At 33.7% G+C, this 15,832-nt stretch overlaps 3 protein-coding genes across 3 annotated transcripts; all 3 read left to right on the top strand.

Moving 5' to 3' along the window:
* The first annotated feature begins 14 nt into the window (after nucleotides 1–14).
* Nucleotides 15–5,379, top strand: LOC134249980 (ankyrin repeat domain-containing protein 50-like). The gene is made up of 3 exons (XM_062732321.1): nucleotides 15–369; nucleotides 2,567–3,071; nucleotides 4,338–5,379. Exons 1-3 carry the CDS (start codon nucleotides 15–17, stop codon nucleotides 5,377–5,379), a joined length of 1,902 nt encoding a protein of 633 aa, XP_062588305.1.
* Nucleotides 5,380–7,680: 2,301 nt separating this feature from the next.
* Nucleotides 7,681–10,452, top strand: LOC134249979 (putative ankyrin repeat protein RF_0381). The gene has a single exon (XM_062732320.1). It carries the CDS (start codon nucleotides 7,681–7,683, stop codon nucleotides 10,450–10,452), a length of 2,772 nt encoding a protein of 923 aa, XP_062588304.1.
* Nucleotides 10,453–12,760: 2,308 nt separating this feature from the next.
* On the top strand, nucleotides 12,761–15,532 carry LOC134249978 (putative ankyrin repeat protein RF_0381). Its single transcript, XM_062732319.1, has one exon. It carries the CDS (start codon nucleotides 12,761–12,763, stop codon nucleotides 15,530–15,532), a length of 2,772 nt encoding a protein of 923 aa, XP_062588303.1.
* The last annotated feature ends 300 nt before the right edge of the window (nucleotides 15,533–15,832 follow it).

Genomic DNA, 15,832 nt, shown 5'->3' with positions numbered 1-15,832 from the left:
GGGGAGGTCATGACATGCCTTCTACGATAGAGATTACTGTTGGAGATGACATTGAAAGAATAAGATTGATTCGGAATAGTGTTTTTGGACACGTGTATTCGGCTTCTACTTCACAACAAGCATTTGATGACAGCTGGTTAGTTATATCAGATGTGTGTCAAAGGCTTCAAAACTATACGGGTAAAAAGTACATGGATGGTCTTCAAAACATCGCAAGACAGGCCCTGGAAGAAGAACACGAAGAAGCACTGGTAGATAAACTGAGAGAAGAACATGAAAATAACAAAGAGCTTCGGGAAGATATGTCAACACTTCTATCAGATGTAAAGGAAATAAAGGCAGGAATGCACTTAAACAAAATAAGTTGTCGTGAGTATAACAAATATTTTAATATACAATTTAAAACAACGATGCATAGTTTTGCAAATGCTCTGTTATTTCCCTCTTTAATCTGTATATAACATTTGTGTTTATTGATCCACAAATTGTAAGTCAACTTAGCAGAAATACAGACTAGGCAATAAATAGCTTTTAATGGACTGACAGTAAAAAAGCTAAAACATCTTTTCAAAATAGTAAGAAAGGTGATAAAATTTTTAGACGTTCAAATTATTTGCAAATTATGATAGCAGAATAATGACATGCTATATTTAATCATATATGTGTCTCCCTGTTAAATAAAAAGAAGAAGACAAAATGTGCTTAAAAAATGTGCTGACCTTAGGGGGGGGGGCTAAAAAAGACTCAAAAGCTTTTTGAGACATCGCTCGCCGGGAAATGAGAGTTTTGCATACTGTAAAATCACATATCTTCGTGGGGTCAAATTTTCGTGGTTTGAAGAAAAAAATGTTGGTTCATAGGGATTTTATTTCGTGGATGAAGAAATTTTTAGAAGTTGCGCATATGAAAATTTACACATCGTGGTGGACATAAATTCGTGGGTCCCTTCATACCACAAAAACAACGAAAATTAAACACCCACGAAAATTAGTGATTTCACAGTACACAGCATATATAAATATATCATATACCTAGTAGTGTATCAGCCCTGATACAGGCGTTTTTGACTAGGCGAGACAGTCCCTTGGAAGTAGGGCTGTAACTATTAAAAAGAAACATTAAACATTGAAATATTTAATCAGAATCTTAAAAAAAATATTTTTTTATAAATATTAGAATTTTGAGAAAATTGTTTTTAAAAAGTGCGCCAAATAATAGCATTTGTGACGTAAGAGAGGTAACTCTTCTAGGACAGCAACAAGTCATGTTTTGAAACAATGGACGTTTATTTGCTTTGACAGTAAGGCAATACCAAGTTTTCATTTAATGTGCCATTTGTAATTAAATATATATTGTAAACAAAACAAATATTTACTATAAATATCAGGTTTACATCAGTGCAACGATTCGTTGACGAAGTTGTAATCCCGGTTCGATGCAAAGTGAAAGAAGAATATTTTTAAGTTGTTTGGGATCTCTTAAATCTTTGTTATCTAATGTGCTTCAAAATGAAATGTTTCAAAACACCAGGACTATTCTTTTTAATGACCAAACCAGGCAAATCTATATCTATTTGATTATTCACCGTAAAGCAACATCATGATGAACATATCTCCAAGAACATCGAAATAAAGAAAGATAACTCTAATATTTTGTTATGACAAAATTATAAACGTGATAATAAAAAAATATCAAAATATTTGTTATTTTCTTTGGTATTAGATTTATGATATAAACAACATCACACTGCCGTTTTGATCTCGTCCCTGGTATCAGCCCAGGGGTGGTCTCGGCCCGATACCAACCGCTCGAGCTGATACCAGATCAAAACAGCAGTGTGATATTCTATATATACGACTCTGCCTTTTAACCACAACATCATAAGAATCCTTCTCAGGTCATAAGGACTGTAAAATTTCATTGCAAATGATTCAATGCTTCTCGTGATGTCGCGGAGAAACGAAAGTGTTACAGACTGACAGAACTACAGACAAATAGACAGACAGACGGCGGACGGTCGGACAGACAGACGAATGAACAGACAGACAGAGTGAAATTAACACCCCACCCAACCCCCACTTGCAGAGAGGGAAATCAAAAGACAAAAGAATAAAAACTGACAATTTAATTTTTACAACTTAAACAATAATGTTATATTACGAATTATGCTAGTAGACTAAGTGTCACGTGTGATAGAATGTGACCTTTTAAATACCTTTTAAATAAGTGGGTCATTTATGAACAAAGAACTGCTGAAATAATTTTGGAGAATTTGCATTAGGTTTTTTACGTTGATGTGTAAACACACGCTAAAATGTATCGGAAAACAATCATGTAATAAAACTATGTCCAAATAAATGTCTCTTACATGTAATTGTTCTTCCGTTCTCAATGACCTTTAAGTTGAATTGAGTTGTCTATTCATAATTTTCTGCTTAATGCTGATGTTTCCGTGGAGTGATGGAATTCTCGCTCTTTCAAAGTAACTTGCAAGTATAAGGAAAATGAAATAATTTACAAGTATTTAATATGTTTTAACTAGATATATTTTTCCCTTTTTTGAAAGGACCGGTGTCTTTAAATGAAGCAATTATTGCCAACTGGAAAATGGAAAATAAAACATTTGTTCCCACTTTGGCAACGAAAGCAGTTGAAGAAAAACTCCAAAATCAAAATTTTGTCATTGTCGTAGGCAATTCCGGGTCAGGAAAGACTGCCACGATTCAACATATTGCTTTAAAGTATCAGAGACAGGGCTGGGATATCGTTCCCATTGATGAAGTCAGAGAAATTAAAGAAATGTGTTCAAGGTTCTTTACTCGGAGACTTTTTATTATGAATGACCCCATTGGAAAAGAGAAATTGGATGAAATATCTAAACATTCATGGGAATCTTTTGAAAACACCATAGAAATTTGTTTGGAAAAATCAAAAATGTTGATATCTTGTAGACGGTGTGTGATAAAAGAAAATGCTTTGCAAGGGCTATTCAGAGAACAATCCAATATCGTAGAGATTGACAGTGGGAGCAATGTTTTAACAGATGAAGAGAAGATGCTAATAATCAAACAGTATGTGAAAGAGGGAGATCTTTCTAAAAATGATATTGATGAAATAATTAAGACGGATGCATATTTTCCTTTGCTCTGTAAACTCCTTGCTGTTAATCAGCATTACATGGGAGATGTACTTAGTCTTTTCAAATGTCCTACTGAATTAGTTAAGAAAGAAATTGAAACATACAAAGAAAGAAGCACGGAAAAATATTGTGCACTCATTCTTCTCTCAATGTTCAATAGCATTGATGTTAAGCAAATAAAAAAATCAGACGAATTCCGGAAAAGATTTTATGAAATAATCGAAGCTTGTAATTTGCCTTCTTCTTTACAAATTACAAGTATTAAAAAAAATCTTACGTTGCTGGAAGGTTCCTTTGTAAAGTGCATTGGTAGCTCATTTTCCTTCATTCACGACTTTGTCATGGAAATTACTACATCGATATTTGGAACAGATTTCCCAGAAGAGACAATAAAATATGCAAGTAGTGATTTCATTCGAAAAAGAATGAAAATTCAAGATAAAACTGAAACACCTGATCCACTTACTATTTATCTGGATCCTATGTATTTAGGAGATCTTATAGAAAGATTCTTCAATGATATCAAATCTGATGGAATTTTTGATGTTGTTCTTAATCCGTGTTTAAGAAGTGGAACTGTAATAGAAAAATTCATTGAGAAGATGAAAAGTCTAGACAATCTATCAATGTTCTACACTGAAAAAACCATATCAATTGAAAAATACATTTACAGCGAGGAGGCAATGCGTGAAAGTCGTTTGTCTAGGATCCGCTTTATTTCGTTAGAAGAAAAAATAACACCAATCGGCCTTCTCATTACATATTGTCATGATGAAATATCTTCTTTTTGTTTGAATAACACTGAGAGTAAAATTTTAAAAGATCATTTTTTACTCCCTTTCGTGTGTGCTAATGGTAGTTTAGAACTTTTCAACTTAATAGAAAAAAAAGTTGTAAAATTGCGGATTGATAAAATATGGGGAAAAAACTATTACCCCATACACATAGCATCCGCTTTTCACAATGTAAAAATTGTTGAGAGACTGCTTCAGTTAGGAGCTGATCCAAACACACTCACAGCAAACCAATCTAATCCTTTGATTATGGCAGCCACTGATGACGCGCACTGTTTTGAAATTAATCGGCAAGTGGGCATGGGGCGTAATCAGACTATTGAATGTTTAATAAAGTATGGAACAAAAGTCAATTTATGTAAGAAAGATGGATATTTACCTTTGCACTTCTGTATGTTTGATAGAGTACCTCAAAACACTATTGAACTTTTAATCTCCAATGGAGCTGACATCAATGCATGTTCTAAATCTGGAGAAAGTCTTCTACACTCAGCTTGTAAATCTGGATATGACATAATGGTACAATTTCTACTGAACAAAGGCATTAACATAAATACACGTGATACAAAGGGTAACAGTCCACTCTGGTATGCTTGTAGTAATGGACATGAAGGCACAGTTAAATTGTTGTTGACTAATGGAGCCAATGTTAATCTATCAAACGATAAAGGTTTCACTGTTTTTAATGCAGTTTGTGAGTGTAAACACACTAATATAGTTAAGTGTTTACTGGACAGTGGAGCAGATATCAATGCATGTAATTCCAATGGAGAAAGTCCACTCTGGAGAGCCTGTTTCTTTGGTAATGACAGTACTGTGAAATTATTGGTGCAAAATGATGCGAATATAAATTTATGTCGCAATAATGGAACGAGTCCTTTGTTTATTTCTTGCGAAAAGGGATTTGAAAATAAAGTAAAGATCTTACTAAACAACAAAGCAGACGCCGATTTATGTGACAACCAATGTCTGAGTCCGATTGGAAGAGCTTCCCATGATGGAAGAAACAATATCATAAAACTTCTTCTCGACAAAGGAGCCGATGTGAATTTATGTGATAAAGAGGGAAGAAGTCCTCTTTACCTCGCTTGTGGTGAAGGACATGACAACACGGTTAAGCTTCTATTAAAAAATGGTGCAGACGTCAATTTATGTCAATTTGGAAAGTTTAGTCCACTATATGTAGCATGTTGGAATGAAAATAACAGCATGGTTAAAATTTTACTGGAGAACGGTGTAGATATATATGCATATGATAAATATGGATGCAGTCCTATCGTCAGAGCATGTAAAGAAGGACATGAAGCCGTAGTAAAAATGCTAATAGAACACGGTGCTGATATTAATTTGCGAGACGAAAATGGAAAAACAGTTATAGACATTGCTCGTGATTTAAATCGTGAAGATATTGTTGATCTTATGCACGAGACATCAGTGAAAGAATAACCTCAATGACTAACACATAATGAACGATAATTCTTTATCGGTCTGTTTTCCTGACTTTTCTGTCAACTGATGAACATTTGATTTTGGCTAATTTAAATAACTTTTTTAAAACAGTATTACCGAAATCAGGACTTAAAAGAAAGGCAACGACAATATAAACAAAAGCAACGTGACACTGTGAAGATATGTATCCTTGTCAGAATAAGCCTAAGTTGGAGAACAAATTCACATTTATAATATAATTGTTGACGAATTTCGAGGATAAAATTTTTACCTCAATGATACAGAATATTTTTCAAACTACATGTGCATTTGCAAATTATGATAGCAGAATAATGACATGCTATATTTAATCATATATGTGTCTCCCTGTTAAATAAAAAGAAGAAGACAAAATGTGCTTAAAAAATGTGCTGACCTTAGGGGGGGGGGGCTAAAAAAGACTCAAAAGCTTTTTGAGACATCGCTCGCCGGGAAATGAGAGTTTTGCATACTGTAAAATCACATATCTTCGTGGGGTCAAATTTTCGTGGTTTGAAGAAAAAAATGTTGGTTCATAGGGATTTTATTTCGTGGATGAAGAAATTTTTAGAAGTTGCGCATATGAAAATTTACACATCGTGGTGGACATAAATTCGTGGGTCCCTTCATACCACAAAAACAACGAAAATTAAACACCCACGAAAATTAGTGATTTCACAGTACACAGCATATATAAATATATCATATACCTAGTAGTGTATCAGCCCTGATACAGGCGTTTTTGACTAGGCGAGACAGTCCCTTGGAAGTAGGGCTGTAACTATTAAAAAGAAACATTAAACATTGAAATATTTAATCAGAATCTTAAAAAAAATATTTTTTTATAAATATTAGAATTTTGAGAAAATTGTTTTTAAAAAGTGCGCCAAATAATAGCATTTGTGACGTAAGAGAGGTAACTCTTCTAGGACAGCAACAAGTCATGTTTTGAAACAATGGACGTTTATTTGCTTTGACAGTAAGGCAATACCAAGTTTTCATTTAATGTGCCATTTGTAATTAAATATATATTGTAAACAAAACAAATATTTACTATAAATATCAGGTTTACATCAGTGCAACGATTCGTTGACGAAGTTGTTATCCCGGTTCGATGCAAAGTGAAAGTAGAATATTTTTAAGTTTGGGACCTTTTAAATCTTTGTTATCTAATGTGCTTCGAAATGAAATGTTTCAAAACACCAGGACTATTCTTTTTAATGACCAAACCAGGCAAATCTATATCTATTTGATTATTCACCGTAAAGCAACATCATGATGAACATCTCCAAGAACATCGAAATAAAGAAAGATAACTCTAATATTTTGTTATGACAAAATTATAAACGTGATAATAAAAAAATATCAAAATATTTGTTATTTTCTTTGGTATTAGATTTATGATATAAACAACATCACACTGCCGTTTTGATCTCGTCCCTGGTATCAGCCCTGGGGTGGTCTCGGCCCGATACCAACCGCTCGAGCTGATACCAGATCAAAACAGCAGTGTGATATTCTATATATACGACTCTGCCTTTTAACCACAACATCATAAGAATCCTTCTCAGGTCATAAGGACTGTAAAATTTCATTGCAAATGATTCAATGCTTCTCGTGATGTCGCGGAGAAACGAAAGTGTTACAGACTGACAGAACTACAGACAAATAGACAGACAGACGGCGGACGGTCGGACAGACAGACGAATGAACAGACAGACAGAGTGAAATTAACACCCCACCCAACCCCCACTTGCAGAGAGGGAAATCAAAAGACAAAAGAATAAAAACTGACAATTTAATTTTTACAACTTAAACAATAATGTTATATTACGAATTATGCTAGTAGACTAAGTGTCACGTGTGATAGAATGTGACCTTTTAAATACCTTTTAAATAAGTGGGTCATTTATGAACAAAGAACTGCTGAAATAATTTTGGAGAATTTGCATTAGGTTTTTTACGTTGATGTGTAAACACACGCTAAAATGTATCGGAAAACAATCATGTAATAAAACTATGTCCAAATAAATGTCTCTTACATGTAATTGTTCTTCCGTTCTCAATGACCTTTAAGTTGAATTGAGTTGTCTATTCATAATTTTCTGCTTAATGCTGATGTTTCCGTGGAGTGATGGAATTCTCGCTCTTTCAAAGTAACTTGCAAGTATAAGGAAAATGAAATAATTTACAAGTATTTAATATGTTTTAACTAGATATATTTTTCCCTTTTTTGAAAGGACCGGTGTCTTAAATGAAGCAATTATTGCCAACTGGAAAATGGAAAATAAAACATTTGTTCCCACTTTGGCAACGAAAGCAGTTGAAGAAAAACTCCAAAATCAAAATTTTGTCATTGTCGTAGGCAATTCCGGGTCAGGAAAGACTGCCACGATTCAACATATTGCTTTAAAGTATCAGAGACAGGGCTGGGATATCGTTCCCATTGATGAAGTCAGAGAAATTAAAGAAATGTGTTCAAGGTTCTTTACTCGGAGACTTTTTATTATGAATGACCCCATTGGAAAAGAGAAATTGGATGAAATATCTAAACATTCATGGGAATCTTTTGAAAACACCATAGAAATTTGTTTGGAAAAATCAAAAATGTTGATATCTTGTAGACGGTGTGTGATAAAAGAAAATGCTTTGCAAGGGCTATTCAGAGAACAATCCAATATCGTAGAGATTGACAGTGGGAGCAATGTCTTAACAGATGAAGAGAAGATGCTAATAATCAAACAGTATGTGAAAGAGGGAGATCTTTCTAAAAATGATATTGATGAAATAATTAAGACGGATGCATATTTTCCTTTGCTCTGTAAACTCCTTGCTGTTAATCAGCATTACATGGGAGATGTACTTAGTCTTTTCAAATGTCCTACTGAATTAGTTAAGAAAGAAATTGAAACATACAAAGAAAGAAGCACGGAAAAATATTGTGCACTCATTCTTCTCTCAATGTTCAATAGCATTGATGTTAAGCAAATAAAAAAATCAGACGAATTCCGGAAAAGATTCTATGAAATAATCGAAGCTTGTAATTTGCCTTCTTCTTTACAAATTACAAGTATTAAAAAAAATCTTACGTTGCTGGAAGGTTCCTTTGTAAAGTGCATTGGTAGCTCATTTTCCTTCATTCACGACTTTGTCATGGAAATTACTACATCGATATTTGGAACAGATTTCCCAGAAGAGACAATAAAATATGCAAGTAGTGATTTCATTCGAAAAAGAATGAAAATTCAAGATAAAACTGAAACACCTGATCCACTTACTATTTATCTGGATCCTATGTATTTAGGAGATCTTATAGAAAGATTCTTCAATGATATCAAATCTGATGGAATTTTTGATGTTGTTCTTAATCCGTGTTTAAGAAGTGGAACTGTAATAGAAAAATTCATTGAGAAGATGAAAAGTCTAGACAATCTATCAATGTTCTACACTGAAAAAACCATATCAATTGAAAAATACATTTACAGCGAGGAGGCAATGCGTGAAAGTCGTTTGTCTAGGATCCGCTTTATTTCGTTAGAAGAAAAAATAACACCAATCGGCCTTCTCATTACATATTGTCATGATGAAATATCTTCTTTTTGTTTGAATAACACTGAGAGTAAAATTTTAAAAGATCATTTTTTACTCCCTTTCGTGTGTGCTAATGGTAGTTTAGAACTTTTCAACTTAATAGAAAAAAAAGTTGTAAAATTGCGGATTGATAAAATATGGGGAAAAAACTATTACCCCATACACATAGCATCCGCTTTTCACAATGTAAACATTGTTGAGAGACTGCTTCAGTTAGGAGCTGATCCAAACACACTCACAGCAAACCAATCTAATCCTTTGATTATGGCAGCCACTGATGACGCGCACTGTTTTGAAATTAATCGGCAAGTGGGCATGGGGCGTAATCAGACTATTGAATGTTTAATAAAGTATGGAACAAAAGTCAATTTATGTAAGAAAGATGGATATTTACCTTTGCACTTCTGTATGTTTGATAGAGTACCTCAAAACACTATTGAACTTTTAATCTCCAATGGAGCTGACATCAATGCATGTTCTAAATCTGGAGAAAGTCTTCTACACTCAGCTTGTAAATCTGGATATGACATAATGGTACAATTTCTACTGAACAAAGGCATTAACATAAATACACGTGATACAAAGGGTAACAGTCCACTCTGGTATGCTTGTAGTAATGGACATGAAGGCACAGTTAAATTGTTGTTGACTAATGGAGCCAATGTTAATCTATCAAACGATAAAGGTTTCACTGTTTTTAATGCAGTTTGTGAGTGTAAACACACTAATATAGTTAAGTGTTTACTGGACAGTGGAGCAGATATCAATGCATGTAATTCCAATGGAGAAAGTCCACTCTGGAGAGCCTGTTTCTTTGGTAATGACAGTACTGTGAAATTATTGGTGCAAAATGATGCGAATATAAATTTATGTCGCAATAATGGAACGAGTCCTTTGTTTATTTCTTGCGAAAAGGGATTTGAAAATAAAGTAAAGATCTTACTAAACAACAAAGCAGACGCCGATTTATGTGACAACCAATGTCTGAGTCCGATTGGAAGAGCTTCCCATGATGGAAGAAACAATATCATAAAACTTCTTCTCGACAAAGGAGCCGATGTGAATTTATGTGATAAAGAGGGAAGAAGTCCTCTTTACCTCGCTTGTGGTGAAGGACATGACAACACGGTTAAGCTTCTATTAAAAAATGGTGCAGACGTCAATTTATGTCAATTTGGAAAGTTTAGTCCACTATATGTAGCATGTTGGAATGAAAATAACAGCATGGTTAAAATTTTACTGGAGAACGGTGTAGATATATATGCATATGATAAATATGGATGCAGTCCTATCGTCAGAGCATGTAAAGAAGGACATGAAGCCGTAGTAAAAATGCTAATAGAACACGGTGCTGATATTAATTTGCGAGACGAAAATGGAAAAACAGTTATAGACATTGCTCGTGATTTAAATCGTGAAGATATTGTTGATCTTATGCACGAGACATCAGTGAAAGAATAACCTCAATGACTAACACATAATGAACGATAATTCTTTATCGGTCTGTTTTCCTGACTTTTCTGTCAACTGATGAACATTTGATTTTGGCTAATTTAAATAACTTTTTTAAAACAGTATTACCGAAATCAGGACTTAAAAGAAAGGCAACGACAATATAAACAAAAGCAACGTGACACTGTGAAGATATGTATCCTTGTCAGAATAAGCCTAAGTTGGAGAACAAATTCACATTTATAATATAATTGTTGACGAATTTCGAGGATAAAATTTTTACCTCAATGATACAGAATATTTTTCAAACTACATGTGCATTTGCAAATTATGATAGCAGAATAATGACATGCTATATTTAATCATATATGTGTCTCCCTGTTAAATAAAAAGAAGAAGACAAAATGTGCTTAAAAAATGTGCTGACCTTAGGGGGGGGGGGGGGGGAAAAAAAAGACTCAAAAGCTTTTTGAGGCATCGCTCGCCGGGAAATGAGAGTTTTGCATACTGTAAAATCACATATCTTCGTGGGGTCAAATTTTCGTGGTTTGAAGAAAAAAATGTTGGTTCATAGGGATTTTATTTCGTGGATGAAGAAATTTTTAGAAGTTGCGCATATGAAAATTTACACATCGTGGTGGACATAAATTCGTGGGTCCCTTCATACCACAAAAACAACGAAAATTAAACACCCACGAAAATTAGTGATTTCACAGTACACAGCATATATAAATATATCATATACCTAGTAGTGTATCAGCCCTGATACAGGCGTTTTTGACTAGGCGAGACAGTCCCTTGGAAGTAGGGCTGTAACTATTAAAAAGAAACATTAAACATTGAAATATTTAATCAGAATCTTAAAAAAAATATTTTTTTATAAATATTAGAATTTTGAGAAAATTGTTTTTAAAAAGTGCGCCAAATAATAGCATTTGTGACGTAAGAGAGGTAACTCTTCTAGGACAGCAACAAGTCATGTTTTGAAACAATGGACGTTTATTTGCTTTGACAGTAAGGCAATACCAAGTTTTCATTTAATGTGCCATTTGTAATTAAATATATATTGTAAACAAAACAAATATTTACTATAAATATCAGGTTTACATCAGTGCAACGATTCGTTGACGAAGTTGTTATCCCGGTTCGATGCAAAGTGAAAGTAGAATATTTTTAAGTTTGGGACCTTTTAAATCTTTGTTATCTAATGTGCTTCGAAATGAAATGTTTCAAAACACCAGGACTATTCTTTTTAATGACCAAACCAGGCAAATCTATATCTATTTGATTATTCACCGTAAAGCAACATCATGATGAACATCTCCAAGAACATCGAAATAAAGAAAGATAACTCTAATATTTTGTTATGACAAAATTATAAACGTGATAATAAAAAAATATCAAAATATTTGTTATTTTCTTTGGTATTAGATTTATGATATAAACAACATCACACTGCCGTTTTGATCTCGTCCCTGGTATCAGCCCTGGGGTGGTCTCGGCCCGATACCAACCGCTCGAGCTGATACCAGATCAAAACAGCAGTGTGATATTCTATATATACGACTCTGCCTTTTAACCACAACATCATAAGAATCCTTCTCAGGTCATAAGGACTGTAAAATTTCATTGCAAATGATTCAATGCTTCTCGTGATGTCGCGGAGAAACGAAAGTGTTACAGACTGACAGAACTACAGACAAATAGACAGACAGACGGCGAACGGTCGGACAGACAGACGAATGAACAGACAGACAGAGTGAAATTAACACCCCACCCAACCCCCACTTGCAGAGAGGGAAATCAAAAGACAAAAGAATAAAAACTGACAATTTAATTTTTACAACTTAAACAATAATGTTATATTACGAATTATGCTAGTAGACTAAGTGTCACGTGTGATAGAATGTGACCTTTTAAATACCTTTTAAATAAGTGGGTCATTTATGAACAAAGAACTGCTGAAATAATTTTGGAGAATTTGCATTAGGTTTTTTTACGTTGATGTGTAAACACACGCTAAAATGTATCGGAAAACAATCATGTAATAAAACTATGTCCAAATAAATGTCTCTTACATGTAATTGTTCTTCCGTTCTCAATGACCTTTAAGTTGAATTGAGTTGTCTATTCATAATTTTCTGCTTAATGCTGATGTTTCCGTGGAGTGATGGAATTCTCGCTCTTTCAAAGTAACTTGCAAGTATAAGGAAAATGAAATAATTTACAAGTATTTAGTATGTTTTAACTAGATATATTTTTCCCTTTTTTGAAAGGACCGGTGTCTTTAAATGAAGCAATTATTGCCAACTGGAAAATGGAAAATAAAACATTTGTTCCCACTTTGGCAACGAAAGCAGTTGAAGAAAAACTCCAAAATCAAAATTTTGTCATTGTCGTAGGCAATTCCGGGTCAGGAAAGACTGCCACGATTCAACATATTGCTTTAAAGTATCAGAGACAGGGCTGGGATATCGTTCCCATTGATGAAGTCAGAGAAATTAAAGAAATGTGTTCAAGGTTCTTTACTCGGAGACTTTTTATTATGAATGACCCCATTGGAAAAGAGAAATTGGATGAAATATCTAAACATTCATGGGAATCTTTTGAAAACACCATAGAAATTTGTTTGGAAAAATCAAAAATGTTGATATCTTGTAGACGGTGTGTGATAAAAGAAAATGCTTTGCAAGGGCTATTCAGAGAACAATCCAATATCGTAGAGATTGACAGTGGGAGCAATGTTTTAACAGATGAAGAGAAGATGCTAATAATCAAACAGTATGTGAAAGAGGGAGATCTTTCTAAAAATGATATTGATGAAATAATTAAGACGGATGCATATTTTCCTTTGCTCTGTAAACTCCTTGCTGTTAATCAGCATTACATGGGAGATGTACTTAGTCTTTTTAAATGTCCTACTGAATTAGTTAAGAAAGAAATTGAAACATACAAAGAAAGAAGCACGGAAAAATATTGTGCACTCATTCTTCTCTCAATGTTCAATAGCATTGATGTTAAGCAAATAAAAAAATCAGACGAATTCCGGAAAAGATTCTATGAAATAATCGAAGCTTGTAATTTGCCTTCTTCTTTACAAATTACAAGTATTAAAAAAAATCTTACGTTGCTGGAAGGTTCCTTTGTAAAGTGCATTGGTAGCTCATTTTCCTTCATTCACGACTTTGTCATGGAAATTACTACATCGATATTTGGAACAGATTTCCCAGAAGAGACAATAAAATATGCAAGTAGTGATTTCATTCGAAAAAGAATGAAAATTCAAGATAAAACTGAAACACCTGATCCACTTACTATTTATCTGGATCCTATGTATTTAGGAGATCTTATAGAAAGATTCTTCAATGATATCAAATCTGATGGAATTTTTGATGTTGTTCTTAATCCGTGTTTAAGAAGTGGAACTGTAATAGAAAAATTCATTGAGAAGATGAAAAGTCTAGACAATCTATCAATGTTCTACACTGAAAAAACCATATCAATTGAAAAATACATTTACAGCGAGGAGGCAATGCGTGAAAGTCGTTTGTCTAGGATCCGCTTTATTTCGTTAGAAGAAAAAATAACACCAATCGGCCTTCTCATTACATATTGTCATGATGAAATATCTTCTTTTTGTTTGAATAACACTGAGAGTAAAATTTTAAAAGATCATTTTTTACTCCCTTTCGTGTGTGCTAATGGTAGTTTAGAACTTTTCAACTTAATAGAAAAAAAAGTTGTAAAATTGCGGATTGATAAAATATGGGGAAAAAACTATTACCCCATACACATAGCATCCGCTTTTCACAATGTAAAAATTGTTGAGAGACTGCTTCAGTTAGGAGCTGATCCAAACACACTCACAGCAAACCAATCTAATCCTTTGATTATGGCAGCCACTGATGACGCGCACTGTTTTGAAATTAATCGGCAAGTGGGCATGGGGCGTAATCAGACTATTGAATGTTTAATAAAGTATGGAACAAAAGTCAATTTATGTAAGAAAGATGGATATTTACCTTTGCACTTCTGTATGTTTGATAGAGTACCTCAAAACACTATTGAACTTTTAATCTCCAATGGAGCTGACATCAATGCATGTTCTAAATCTGGAGAAAGTCTTCTACACTCAGCTTGTAAATCTGGATATGACATAATGGTACAATTTCTACTGAACAAAGGCATTAACATAAATACACGTGATACAAAGGGTAACAGTCCACTCTGGTATGCTTGTAGTAATGGACATGAAGGCACAGTTAAATTGTTGTTGACTAATGGAGCCAATGTTAATCTATCAAACGATAAAGGTTTCACTGTTTTTAATGCAGTTTGTGAGTGTAAACACACTAATATAGTTAAGTGTTTACTGGACAGTGGAGCAGATATCAATGCATGTAATTCCAATGGAGAAAGTCCACTCTGGAGAGCCTGTTTCTTTGGTAATGACAGTACTGTGAAATTATTGGTGCAAAATGATGCGAATATAAATTTATGTCGCAATAATGGAACGAGTCCTTTGTTTATTTCTTGCGAAAAGGGATTTGAAAATAAAGTAAAGATCTTACTAAACAACAAAGCAGACGCCGATTTATGTGACAACCAATGTCTGAGTCCGATTGGAAGAGCTTCCCATGATGGAAGAAACAATATCATAAAACTTCTTCTCGACAAAGGAGCCGATGTGAATTTATGTGATAAAGAGGGAAGAAGTCCTCTTTACCTCGCTTGTGGTGAAGGACATGACAACACGGTTAAGCTTCTATTAAAAAATGGTGCAGACGTCAATTTATGTCAATTTGGAAAGTTTAGTCCACTATATGTAGCATGTTGGAATGAAAATAACAGCATGGTTAAAATTTTACTGGAGAACGGTGTAGATATATATGCATATGATAAATATGGATGCAGTCCTATCGTCAGAGCATGTAAAGAAGGACATGAAGCCGTAGTAAAAATGCTAATAGAACACGGTGCTGATATTAATTTGCGAGACGAAAATGGAAAAACAGTTATAGACATTGCTCGTGATTTAAATCGTGAAGATATTGTTGATCTTATGCACGAGACATCAGTGAAAGAATAACCTCAATGACTAACACATAATGAACGATAATTCTTTATCGGTCTGTTTTCCTGACTTTTCTGTCAACTGATGAACATTTGATTTTGGCTAATTTAAATAACTTTTTTAAAACAGTATTACCGAAATCAGGACTTAAAAGAAAGGCAACGACAATATAAACAAAAGCAACGTGACACTGTGAAGATATGTATCCTTGTCAGAATAAGCCTAAGTTGGAGAACAAATTCACATTTATAATATAATTGTTGACGAATTTCGAGGATAAAATTTTTACCTCAATGATACAGAATATTTTTCAAA

Source organism: Saccostrea cucullata, unplaced genomic scaffold, assembly GCF_032062105.1.
Source record: "Saccostrea cucullata isolate Sc308-1 unplaced genomic scaffold, CSIRO_AGI_Scuc_v1 ctg3138, whole genome shotgun sequence".
Classification (NCBI taxonomy): Eukaryota; Metazoa; Mollusca; class Bivalvia; order Ostreida; family Ostreidae; genus Saccostrea; species Saccostrea cuccullata.
Note: the sequence above shows the minus strand (reverse complement) of the source record. Positions and strands in the feature narration are given on the sequence as shown.